Source organism: Pyxicephalus adspersus, chromosome Z (assembly GCF_032062135.1).
Source record: "Pyxicephalus adspersus chromosome Z, UCB_Pads_2.0, whole genome shotgun sequence".
Classification (NCBI taxonomy): domain Eukaryota; kingdom Metazoa; phylum Chordata; class Amphibia; order Anura; family Pyxicephalidae; genus Pyxicephalus; species Pyxicephalus adspersus.
In genome coordinates, this window is record NC_092871.1 from 73,751,906 (window position 1) to 73,765,814 (window position 13,909).

At 36.4% G+C, this 13,909-nt stretch overlaps 1 protein-coding gene across 3 annotated transcripts in view; it reads left to right on the forward strand.

Annotated features, from left to right (window-relative positions):
- The window catches only part of L1CAM (L1 cell adhesion molecule), a 214,613-nt gene that overhangs the window by 82,674 nt on the left and 118,030 nt on the right, over nucleotides 1–13,909 (forward strand). For 2 of the 3 annotated variants that reach the window (XM_072431770.1, XM_072431771.1), the window contains exons 2-4: nucleotides 3,543–3,670; nucleotides 8,895–8,909; nucleotides 9,460–9,568. In XM_072431770.1, coding sequence (XP_072287871.1) covers nucleotides 3,547–3,670; nucleotides 8,895–8,909; nucleotides 9,460–9,568 — 248 coding nt within the window. In that variant the 5' untranslated portion in view covers nucleotides 3,543–3,546. The remainder of the gene's footprint in view (nucleotides 1–3,542; nucleotides 3,671–8,894; nucleotides 8,910–9,459; nucleotides 9,569–13,909) is intronic. The other variant, XM_072431772.1, reaches the window with a different exon arrangement.

Sequence of the window (13,909 nt, forward strand, 5' to 3'; positions counted from 1 at the left end):
AGTTACAGGTCTACAATTTAAAAAAAAAATTTCATGAAAAACAGTGGATCACTTTTGGTACAGAAATCTAGACCTCAGGAGGTTAACATATAGTGTTGTTACCTAATAAAAGGGTTATACAATGTAACACACCATAAACAGTCACACAAACAGACAGGTCAAGTATGTTTTCTTTGATCCAACCAGGTGATGCGTTTCACAGAAAGATTCGCTTCATCAGAGTCAGGATCAAGGTTAGATACATTGCTTTGAGCAAGTTATCAAAATGGGAGATAACTATACCATTTAGTTGTCACATCCAATATTATACAATATTTATTTCCTAATCAGTTGTTGGAATTTTTAATGCACCATAATATCATTAGTCATCAAATAATTCTAAAAACAGAATTCATTTCAACATTTAGGAACAAGAAACATGCATATGATATGAATGTACAATTTTACAAAAATAATAAAGTTGTCACAATTGGCACAATTCTTTACATATTATATTTCATAGTTCAGACTTCTTCAGCTCCCTCCTTAGATAAACAATTTATCCTTTATCTGCTGTTTAAGGTTGGTCCCCAACCTTTTGGAGCTCGCGGACCACTACATGCACGGACAGCCATGTGTCACTCAAAGGGGAACAAAAAAATTCCACCAGAGTGATGTCATGATGCCAGAACAAGCCCTGGTGCAACGACCCCTCCCCCCCAAGCCACGTCCTTCTCCTGATCTAGCTGGTGGGTGCACCGGCCAGAGCCATGACCCACCTGTCGGACTACCAAGGCACACTAGTGGGCCGCAGACTGAGGTTTGGGGACCCCTGCTTTAGGATATTTTTATACACATAGACACACAAAATAACTGTACTTTATTTGCTCTTGGCTTAAGTTTTGTTTCCCTTTTGAGCATGGTTCAAACACTAAAACAGCTTGAAATGTATATTTATTAACTATTGTAGGCCTTTATTAAAATAAATATTGGCTCTAGTAAACATATGGTGAAAGGTACAGATTCATTGGAGCTGTCATTTGCTTTAGAAATTTGAAATGTTTTTTTTTTTTTTTTAGTTATGCTCTTGACTGTACAGAATGATTGTTACAATGTAATACATTTATTTAAATTTTATTATTAAGTATTACTTGGACTTTAGACTTTATTAGACTATATATATAGTACATATTATACTGAGCCTTACAAAATACCGGCTACATATGTGAGTCAATGGGCTTAATTAATTGAAAGTTAGCAAAGGTAATAATCCTTTTGCAAGGGATATTTCACTTTGTTTAGTAAATGAGATGAAGCTCTGCAACTATCCAATAACATATATTCATAAGAATAATTCCTGTGTTTTTAGATTTTTGCGGACATTATGTTGGATATTCTGTGCAAAGTTAATCACTACGGCATTCACTAAGCTAAGTGAATTATCCTTTGTGAGCTGAAATCCTAATTATATTGTAAATCGCCCCAGAGTCTTTGGATTCTAATAGATAGGCTTTCAGTAAAAATCAGTCACTATGTCAGTCGGTAATTCTTGCACACCTAAGAAATGCCCTAGTGGTTATAGCTTTTTAGTATGTATTTTTAAAAATAATGTACAGGCAGACATAATATTGTTACTGACAGACTTAAAATCACACGTGGTTTACAAAGAAAATACTTACATGCTTATAATAACTTCCCTATATTTCCATTTTCAAAATAATTTTATATGTTGTATAAAACATAGGCTTGCAGATTTTTATGTAACTGTGTAGTTTGCAACACAGTTTGCAAAGATTTACTGATCTATGGAAATTTTGTAACTAGTGTTCAGATTTCCACTGGCCCGCAGCCTCTGTTATAAAATCAATAATATGCGGCTCACCAGCACTTGTGCTCACAGTATAAAATACAGGCGTACAAAAAAGCTTTTATATTTTATTAGTTGATCAACCGACTTGCAGTTATCGGCCCGCTACTCAGCAGGCATAATTGGCAGAATGGGAGTCCCCCATGTGTGAACAGGGAATCCCCTACGTCATTATAGTGGGCATGTGCTGTGCAGGACCTGCAAGGACCACGCCCAATCTGATTCCAAGAACAGAACGTACTCTGTGAGGAGCCCGCACTGACACCGGACTGTGTGCACAGGGAATCCCCTCACATCACCCTGGTGGGTGTGTGCTGTGTGGGACCCGTGCAGACCACACCCACATTAACCATGAGTATGTGTTGAATGGTCGGCCCCCACACATTTTCACCTTGCCAAATCTGGCCCTCTTTGCAAAAAGTTTGGACACCCTTGCTCTACATTACTGAAGCAACACAGTGAGGAAAAAAAAACACTGTTGATTTAGATTTGCCAGAATGTGTAGGTTCATATTACTTGTTTACTTACATGTATAAATAGCACATCCTTATTCTTTCCATTTAAAACCAATATTAAATAATAAAACTATTTAAAATGTAACTGTCCCAGACAAAAAAAAAACACCTTTACCGGTGAGAGCGTAGTGAGTCTCTTTCCGCCTTGACTTCTCTCTTCTTTCAGCGTGGACAGAACAGCAAGCATGGCCATTTTCTTTCTTCTCTCTTCCAGGTTCTTCTCGCATTAGCCAATCTCGCTCCATGGGATATGTGTCATATATATTCCAGGAGGCTGTGGGTTTCCCCTGCAGTGTGGTAAAGGCTAAAGTGGAGGGGTTCTCCGCAAAAAAATGTAAACATTGTTTTTACAATATACAAAAGGGATAGCCACCATTTTATATAGTGTTAAAATGTGGTGATATGTCTGCTTTAACCAGGACTTTAATCCAGCTTGGAACATTGCTTGCTGGCATGGATCAAATAAATTTACCTGTTTCCATATCTTATAAAATGTTTTACTTGTTCATCCTAAAAGCTAACAGAAACCCAGTTTTAACAGAGACAAATTCTAAACCTAATATGATTTTACAAACCAGGACATTCAGTGTTTTTGTGTGGATGGAGATGTCAGTAATATATTAATATTTTTAGACTAAAATAAAACTAGAGAAATCTTAAATAGTGGTAGTGAGCTAAGTTATTTAAATGTGCTATTAAAAGCCTTTGTGCATTGATTTAGGAATCTTAATATAAACTCCGACAAAATGAATGATAGAGGACGAGGACACCTTTTTTTATAGCTTAGTATTATCAAGTACTACTTCAGACATTCTTTTTTCTTTCTTTTTTGATGGCCTAAAATTTTTGGACACCTCTCTTCGTACTCAGTTGGGCTAGACTATGGCTAGATGATAATCCACTCGGCGATGGCAGTGCTTGTTTGTTAGTAAAGACTATTCCCAAATAATGATCGCTGCATATTTACTTTGCTGGTAAATCCATGATCGCTCCTTTGTAAATCACGGACATGTGAATATCAACGCAGTATAAAACAAGCGTTAAATTGACACATCTTACCCTGTCTCCTCCTCTTCCTCAATATGTCCTGCCTGTCATATTAATTACGTTGCAGTGAAAGGGAGGGTCTTTATCTACGATTGTGTCATTCATGTTTTTTTTTCTTTCCCATTTTCTGAAAGGTTGATGCTCTTCGGTTCAAAAAGCGGAACCGCCGGTATGCCTCGTTCATCAACACCACGTGTGCTTGGGTCCTTTCTCCTCTTCCTGCAATTAGTCGCCATTCATTCGCTGGATTTACCTAAAGACTGTAAGTAAACCGCATGCTGCTGCCTCCTCCTTAGTGTTTCTTATTTAAACCCAAGAAAATGGGTATTGTTTTGTTATATGCTGTTATTTCCAACATTATCTAGAAACAAACCATTGTCTGTACATCGATTTCTGAAAGCTAATGTCGATAGTTTTTTTTTTTAAACATAAAATAATACGGCACTAGCATGCTTGATGTTATAATATGCAGCAGTCTGTATACTGTGGGCGTGAGAGATGATTTTGCTTTGCTTCAGCACACTGAACAGCTCCTCAGCAAGTTAGCATCAGTATAATGAAGCAGTCTTCCTAGCTTCCATATGTGAGCACCACTCACCGCCAGACTTTTAATAATAAATGCACAAATTTCATGCATGTTTGAACACGGTAATGTATTTTCATAAATATTTTTAATGCCTTTAAAAATGCAGATTTGGGTAAAATACCTGGTCATCCATGCATAAATGTCCTTGTTCCGGCATTGCCTGTTACAGGGTGTCAGCCACTGTCTTTGTCCCTTTGTGTTTCTATTTTGAAAAATTATATGTGATAAGTAATACAGCTAAACACTCCAATTGATGCCTACCACAATACATCAATTTTATGTTTATAAAATAAATATTAAAACAATAAATTCTAATTTAAATTGCACACAGACATAGTGTTAAAACATGCAATTATAAGGCTGAATATAGTACCTAATTATTACTGCTAAATTTTTTAAAAGGATTCCAGTATTCTCCCCAGAAATGTTTTCCGGTGGGAAGGTTTAGCTGGATGGTCAAAACCGGGTGGGGCAAGACACTGCACATGTAGTGCTTCTAGTTGTTTATGCCATTGGTATCCAGTAACTCCCTAATATTTTATCAGTGTTCCATCCACCCCTTATACTTAATTACAACTTTCCAATGACGGCTAATTATGTCTAATTTTTTCATCTTTTGTATTATGCCCCAACTGTCCAATTACCCTTCTTAACACACTCTTCAATTCTCTCTCCAATTCCACAATGTCCTTTTTGTGAGATGGTGCCCAAAACTGGACTGCATATTCCAGATGTGGTCTGACCAATGCTTTGTACAGGGGCAGGATTATGTCTCCATCTTTGCAGTCTAGTCCGCTTTTATTACAAGAAAGTACTTTACTAGCTTTAGATATTGCAGCTTGGTATTGCATGCTATAAAGCCTATGATCTATCAAAACCCTGGATTGTTTTCTATTTTTGATTCCCTCAAATGTTTTCCCTATAGACAGTATGAAGCATGCATTGCTATTAGCAATTTGGACTTGATCTCTGCCATTTTCCTTGTATACACAGAGCTAAAAAAAATGTATAAAAATGTTCAAAAAAGTGTATATCTGCCTTTTTTCAGGCATCCTTTACCTTCCCTGGCGGTCTGAATAATGAGGATTTTAAAATTTAAAAGTGTTACATTTAAAACCACTCATTATTTTAAATTTCCCGCCTACCAGCCTACACGGTCCTGCCCTACAGCCTAAGGCTCACGAGCAGATGGCCGGCCGCCATCTCCTTCCCCTGGCCTTGCGTCCACAACATTCACACGCTGGGGACGCAGATGCTGGATCTTTTGAAGCCTCTCTCTATAATGTTATCATTGATATTATCTCAACTACCAAATATACATATTAAAGGATCCAATGGGATAGTGAAGCCAGGGACTTTGTGTATAAACTGTAATGCCCTTTGCCAAAAAGGCAAAATCTGAGGACAGAGCCATAAGTGATGTTTTAAAGAAGGTCTAAATACTCCACATTTGTTACACTGAGGTTCAAACTGTTCCTTGTCTTGTTTTTGTGGGTAAAAAACTTTGTATGCACGGTGCATTAATTTAAATTGAGTTTCCCACCAACGTTTATTGGTCATACTATTACATACTGTGAGATAACCTGACAAAATTTTGTCTACTACTTCTGAAGACGGAAATTCCTTTGCCAGTGCTTCACATTAGTTTACTCTAATAGTTTTAAATAGAAAGATTGAAAATAGGTATAAAATGCAGGGATGGAGGGTACTGATAGGGATAGCATTCTATATCAAATATATTGGGCTGTAGCGATCCAGGGATATCTGCCTTCAATGCCTTTTCATAATGTAGCACCTGTTAAACGTAGATAGGTTGTATAGTCCAATCTGGCAGAGAACATTTATTTTTTAGAGCCTGAGGGGACCGCATTCCAGAAAGATCCGAAGTCATCAGATCATATATAGAATGTATACCTCCTGGCTTTCCAAATATGGAATGCCTTATATACCATACCTTGTGGGAACCCTGGATTGCCTTGAATAGGTAGATAGTGATATATCGGTACTGGAAGTTTCAGCTTTCTTCTGGTTTCCTTCCAGGCCACTACCATGTCTCTTACTAATATTCAGGAATATGCCCAATTTTGGTATGAAGTAAGGCTTTCTCCAAATTGTATTTGGAATAGGTAGAGTTGACCTTTAGCCAGTCTTTATTATGTTTGGAGATACTCACCAGATTGTACAGCTGGATATTGTGAAGGCTCAACCCTCCTTCTGCTGTTGGAAGGTAAAGTTTGTGAATAGAAAAAACATACCAATTGTCCTGTTTAGTACATTTACATCCAAATGCCTCAATAGCAGCTAAAGTATGTTTAAGCTGAAATATTTTATTTGTGCAAATAAAGTTTTTAGGAGTTTTAAATATCAGTTTATTTAGTATCTTTGTGATCAGAAAGTGGTACCTTAAAATTATTTTTTATGGTATGAGTATGGTATGTTGCTTAGCTTTTAGAACCTGTTGTAGGTGGACAACACAGCATATTTGTTTAACTGTTTTCAGCCCATTTTTTTTTTATTTTTAGAAACACCCTTTGCATTGTTATTTTTTCCTCTACTCCAACAAAAATAACAAAATACTTTCCACTGCTTATTGAACAGACCAAAAAACAGAGAAAACAGTTCGATGTTAGTGTGTGCATATACTTGAAAATGATGACAATTTGAGTTGTTTACCTTTGAATAGATTTAGCAATTCATTATTTTAGTATTATATGTGTATGTTTAATTTAGATTAGCAGTAAAGTTTTATTTTATCCAGTGGGTACTATAAAGAAAACATAACTTCTTTGTAGTGGCATAAGTTGATGCAAGTACTAATTAAATGAGTCTGCTAACTTGCAAACCTAAATATACTTTACTTAAACCTAAGTGACATAAATATAATTATGTTGTTTGCATTACATTAAATGGATATTTCTTCCAGTCAAAACATTTCTTCAAAATAAAAAAAAAATGAAAACCCCTAACAATTATTAAACACAGTTCATACAACAGATGCAATGTTTTTTTTTTAAATACAGGGTGTTCCTAATTAACATACTATTAGCCATAAAATTACTCTGTTCAGCATTAACTTTACCCCTCCTTCCCTTCTTAAAGTGAAAAAATATAAATAATTATTAAAATTTTTTTAAATGGTTCATATAAAGAACTCTCTTCCCAACTATTAACTTTAGGATTGTTACAAAGATCAAGAGGGCACTCTGAGTCTGGAGGAAAAGAAGTTTAAGCTTAGTTTCAGCAACTACTATAGATTGCTTTAAGAAAAAGCTGGATGCTTTTCTAGAAGCACAGAATATAACTGGGTATTAAGGCTTTAAAGTAAAAAAAACAGAGACTGTTGATCCAGGGAACATCTGACTGCCTCATGGAATCAGGAAGGAATTTTTTTTCTCCTGTTGGAGCAAATTGTACCAGTTTTTTTTTTTTGCTCCGGATCAACTATGTCCCTGGGGTTTTATATCTGGGATATGTTTATTTCCCTAGTGGTTGAACTTTCGACTTTTTTCAACCTGACTTACTATCTAACTATATGTAACTATGTAATCGATCAGGGGACCCCAATTATTTCTAAGGTAAGTTGGGAGTTGTGCAAATTTCTTAAGATTAAACCCAAAACTATTGCTATCTAGGAGGCATCACTTCCATTCAGATAACTGTCTACCACTGTTTTACCTTCTGCATTACTTAACTTTCTGGCCATAAGGGTAAAGGCAACACTTACCCATCCTCTGGATCAACTATGTCCACAGAGTTTTTTTTTTTTTTTTATCTGGGATATATTTATTTCCCTAGTGGTTGAACTTGATGGACTTGTCATTTTTCAACCTGATTAACTATGAAAAAGTACCTGGCTATCTGCAATTTTTACATACGTTTTGCAATAACAATTACATTCTTGAGTCTTTATTCCTGTTTTTTCAAATTTTTAAATTTTTTCTAAAATTTGTATTTTTTTAAATTTACTATTTTTTGGTGTTGCATTAAAAAGTGCAATTGAAAAAAGAGCCTTTACTTCAGTAAAAAAAAACTTTACAATGCTTTGCATGGTCGCTCAGGGGGTAACACTCTGGCCTTTGCAGTGCTAGTTCCCAGGTTTGAATCTTAGCCAGGACACTATCTGCATGGAGTTTGCAGGTTCTTCCTGTTTCTGCGTGGGTTTCCTCCAACACCTCAAAAACAATCATTTTGTTTATTGGCTTTCTCCCCCAAAATTGACCTTATACTACATTAATCACATATGTTTATGGTAGGGACATTAGATTATGAACTCCTTTGAGGGACAGTTAGTGACCTGACTATCAACTTTGTACAGCGCTGCGTAATATGATGGCGCTATATAAATACTGTGTAATAATATTAATAACTATACTTTTTTTTTTTTTTTTTGTCCTTATGGCTTAGCCTACACGGACGTTTTCCCCGCCTTTAACCTGAGGCTTTTAAAGCCCATGTTTGAAATCCCCATGCATTCCAATAGGCTAATCTACACCAGGATGTTTTCCTGAGGCACATTTACAAGCTTAATCTTAAATGTTGCTTGCAACGTTCAAAAAATTAAACATGAAAAACATGAAAGATTTCCCCACTGTATGCAGGACAAAAATAATTTTAAACTCTCTTTTAATATTAGTGGCTAATTAAAATATTTGACATCATTTTTTGCATTCAAGTGACCCTTGCATGGTTTCATCAAATCTCCAATTCTTTCTTTATATATTTACTTTTTTAATTTCTGTGTGCAAAATTTTATGTGTAACAGCAAACTTTGTTTTTGATTTATACGGTTCCTGCACTCACGCTTATCCAAATGCTACTTTCTAGTCCTATTATATATATAAACCAGTGTTGTTTTTCTTTCTCTCTCATTCTCTTTTGCTGCTCTAATTGGAACCCGCAGATGAATTTCCAGCCAGTAAGTCTGATCTTCTGTTTCCTGGACAGATGCACCTCCTATTGAAATTATTTACACCAATGATAAACCAACAGAGAGTAGACAGCATATGTTTAGAAAAAATCCACACAAAAGAAATATTTTAACATGAAGCAAATAAATATACACTGTAAGGGTCATGGCCTGCTTATTCAAATATAAAACAGGTGGCTAAGAATTAGGTACAAAAACTAATTCCACCTAGGTATATGACAAACATTAGTCTTAGTTTTTAGTTTTAGGTCAGCTATGATTAAAAATGCTAAAAGTGTCAGGTTTTGCTCCACTATTTCCCTGAATTCATTCTACTTTGTGCACTCACAAACCTGCCAATCAACCACAAACCAGAGCTTCAAATTAGAATATCATTTCCAATATAATAATGCCTCCACCATACTTAAAAGTATATTTATGTACATCAATGAACTCTTCTTTAATACAACAGTAAATATATGTCAGATTTGTATACGTGCTTTGCTGCAGAATGAAAAAAGAGTTTACTGTTTAATAACAATGCATACTTTTCTCCTAGCCCAACTGTTTCCTCCTGTTTTTACTGAACAACCTCCACAGAAGTATGTGGTCTACCCCAATGATGATATAAATCTCAAGTGTGAAGCAAAAGAAAACTCAAGATCTTGGTATGTTAAGTAGTTGTTCACTTTTTCCTGTCCTATCAACCAGACATCCAAAAAATGAGTGCCTCCCAATTGTGAGTAAATGAAGTTTTACAGAGTGAAATATAATGGGTTAATGTATGTGGGTACCTCAAGGTCCATAGCCAGAGGATCAGATATTATATATATAAAACTCATGTGGGGTTCTCTTAACATTATTCTGAATTATTCTGGAATAAAGTGTAATAATAAATGCATGTTTAATTAAAATTATTTTGTTTGGTAGGAAGGCTCTAATAATTTAAAGAAGAGGGGTTACATAGAGCTGCTTTGGTGCTATTATAGTTTTAATGGTTACTGTGAAGCATGGCAACTTACAAAGGTGTACTACAGTTTGCAAGTTGTTTTTACACACTGTACAACTGTTTTAAAAAGGAGTTTAATTATATTTAATAAACATGCCCAACATGTTTCTGAATATGCAAAAATTAGGATTTGAATTAATGGCAGGATGCAGCATGCATGTAGGTATATTTCACTTGAGCACTTCTGAGTTCTTTATGACCGCAGTTGACCTTTTTTGATTTTAGTGCATTTAGTTGCATCTCCCACTGTTTCCGAGCCCCACCTCACCATTGGACAGAACAATTCCAGTCCATTTTCTCCCTGCTCATGTTCATGTTGACAGGCAAGACCTTAATGTGGTGTCATATCCCAAGACATGTGTATCATGGGAAGCCTGTTTGCAGGTCCACAGCGGACTCAATCTTTAAAGTACTAATGAAACAGCTGAATTCCAGACATGACAGAGACTGTCAGACAGTATCATACACAGGGGAGCTTGGCATCTCTCTTCTTGAAACATCAAATCCCAGGGACTATCTCTTTGTGCAGCACATGGCATCAGTTGGCTCAGCTTCTGCTTTTGTTTCATGATCAGGACTAGTTAGAAAAAAAACTTATGCAAGAAAGTAGCACTTGTTCAGGGACTGTTATCCCCTTAGAACCCCCAGATCATTCTTCTACCCCAATAAAATTCAGGAGACACTGTTTTATTTGCTCTCTTTACAGACCTGCTAAACAAGAACTGAAAGAAGCAACCTCTAAAATCACTCTTAACATGAAACTGATTTTTTAAGCCCTGGGCCACAGGTTAGAGGATATTGACAGTACATTTGATGATACTGTGCTAAGAGTCTCTGAAAACTTTATTTCATTATTAAATTGGAAACCAAACCTAAATGGGCCAGGCCCAAAATTCATAGACTTCAAAACCACTTTTATGTGGCACTACATTCAGATATGAAGCCTGCCTGAATACATTATACATACTCTGGCGTCTTCTCTTTTCTCTCTGTGCACCTCTGCTGCTTTAAAGCGATCACATGACATCTGACAGCCAATCGAGCTGCATGTCATGTGCTCGCATTGCTTGTACACAGACTACTGTGTACATTTACCGGCATCTCATACAAACACCGCTGCGGACCACTAATAATGGATCATGTACTCGCGGCCCACTGAAAACACCGCCGCGGACCGGTAGTGGGCCGCGGCCCGGTGGTTGGGGACCGCTGGTCTACATCACATGTCATTGTGCAGCTTTAGTTCTATAAAGTAAGAGAGGCAGTTATTAGGGCTGTCAGAGGCTCTCTAATTCTGGGTATTTCAGGCTTTCCTGTTCAGATCCTCTCCTTACTCCAGCGATTATTCAGAAAAGGTAGGCCTTTAAAATGTCACTTTAACCACTTTTCTCAAACAAAATTAAATTCTGGTAGGTTTACCCCTTGAATTTTTCTTTCATTATAAAGACAAGAATTCTTTTTTTTTCAGAATTTCTTGACAGGTAAAATCTTCTTCTGAAACTTGGACTGCTCCCCCGCATACCCTTTCCCAGTTTTTCAGCAAGGTTTGGAGATGATTCACTCTCTCCCTTGTGGGCATCAGAAATGGGATGAATCCTCCAAGCGGCCCATAAATCCCATCTGAGTCTGGAAACAGATTCAGTTTTACTGACCACTGCTGATCACCGAGGAGTGTTTGGATGTCACTCCCATCACCCTTTGTTCCTTGGCAAGAGACTTGCTTTTTTAGTAGTGAACCTTTCTAAATAGTAAACTTGTCTAATTTAATGGCCATCTTACTGTTTTTTCTGCTTGTAAATTTTATAGATTTATGTACGTAGTGTCCTGGAAGTTTGTTGGGAATCAGGGTTGTCCCAAAATAGGAAGCATGGAAGAAGTTTACATGAATAAAAAAAGTAAAAATCCAGGCCAGAAAGTGTGCAAGTAATCCTAAAGAGTAAAAAAGAGGAAGTTCCAATCACCCTGATCATTCCTATGCCAGTCAATCTGGTTTTAAAAACCTGTAATGTGTGCATATAGAGAGTTAACCAGTAGTTCATATCCCTCTGGAATAGCATTATATGCCTCCAAAAAGGGTTTGACCTACAAAGGAAAGAAATGTTTATAGTGAAACAACTTTAGGCCATGAGAAACTGGAGTCGTTTCAGCTAGGTGGTGTCTTATAGCACTCTTTATCAGAAACATGCAGGTCTTTTGAAGTTGTTGTTAAGTATGGGAATATAAATATATATATTTATATGGGATATAAGGTATCAGTAATGATCGCTTTCCTGTCCATGAGAGAAGGAAAAAACTGGGTCGGAATGCAGGTTGTGTAGGTTAGTGTAGGAGTTGCAAAAAGATTCTGCGATATCCGGCAAGGAATTAATTGGCCAAAAGGAGAGATAAGGGAGGGGATGGGATATAGGTAATTTTATCACTATGATATTTTATCACTATGAGGGCGCAGGCCAAGGCTTTACTAAACCTATAACTGTGTTTTTAAAAGAAGTTTCTACATTTCGACAAGTCAGCTTAAGTTTTATAGTAACAGTGATTTTTTATTCATCCCTGAGGGCCAAGCGCTTGACAATCAAGATCTGGAGTTTTGTGGTTTCTTATGTAGGGCTTCAAAGTGATGTAATTCATTCAACTGTTTATTTTGGCCTGTGTGTGTGTGTGTGTATATTTATATATTTATTTTTTTTTTTTTTTGTGGCTTTGTTGAATAAACATGCCTCAAATGTGCCTCCCATGTTATGCTAAAAAAATTGCACTGTGCTGGATACTTATGAGAGTTGTAACAGGCTGTTTAGTCTTCATGAGGGAGCTCTAGAAAAGCAGTACATTGCGGATAGTGATATTCAGATGATCAGGAATGATTAGGAACAGAGATTACATTTATCTCTGTTCCTGACACTAAGGAGAGAAAGTGGTGCTATGTGATAAAGAAATTTTTTAAAAAGTAGGATAAAAAAAAGGGAATAGTAGGTGGTGTAGTCATGATCTGATGGATGATGCATACACCAAATATCAACCAACTTATGAGTGCAAAATATTTTTACATTTTTTAATGGCAAGGAGGAGAACCCTTTTAAAGTAGCATGAATTAGTTTAAAAATGAGGTTGAAGTCACCTCCTAGTATTAAAGTAGCTGCCCTAAATTCATCAATAATGTCCAGTAGGGACTCGAGAAAGGAGATTCGATTAGTATCGGGTTGATGGATCAGGGGGGACTGAATCTTGACCTGAATTAGTTAAATATCTAGCTTCAGGGTCAGACTTTAAAGACACCAACTGGAGGGTTTTGCAAGAATAATGCCTACTCTTTTGGATTTTGTTATGGCAAAAGGGTGTTTCGCTCCATGAGTGGCCTAAAGCATTTAAAAGGACAGAATATTAGTTGAGGGAGTTATTGATAAAAGCATAGCTTACTGCCACAGTACAATAGTTTTCTGATCTTTAAGACCAACATGGGTATAGAAAGGTTGTGCAACCTAGAGAAGGAGGTATAGGAAATGGTGGCACTAGTAGGACAGGGCGAGTTAGGGTAAACAGGTAAACTACTAGGAGGTGATCTCCCACGGAGGTAAAGAGGATGAGAAACAACAAACATGTCAGAGCTCTAATCTTTTCAAGCAGAGGTGGACAACGTAGATGGGGGAAGTGAAACCCAATGTAGGAGAAGCATTAAATGCATGTCATGGGCTTGATGAAAAAGTGCAATGGATAGAAAAAGTATATGAGGGGAAAAGGAGAAAAGATTAAACATCTGACAATGTAAGTAGGTTAATAGCTATGACATTTCAACGGTGTGGATATCGCCAATAAACCAGTAAACAGTTTGTGATTAAGTATAAAACAACTGAATGAGTATTTAATAATTAGGTAATTAAGCATAATTAATTATTTATTGAAACAGTAAATTACATTATTATTGAAGTGTTATTTTTGCCTCAATCACAAAATGTAATATATTATTTCTGTTTTCATACTTTTATTAATTTCCCATAAATTTTAG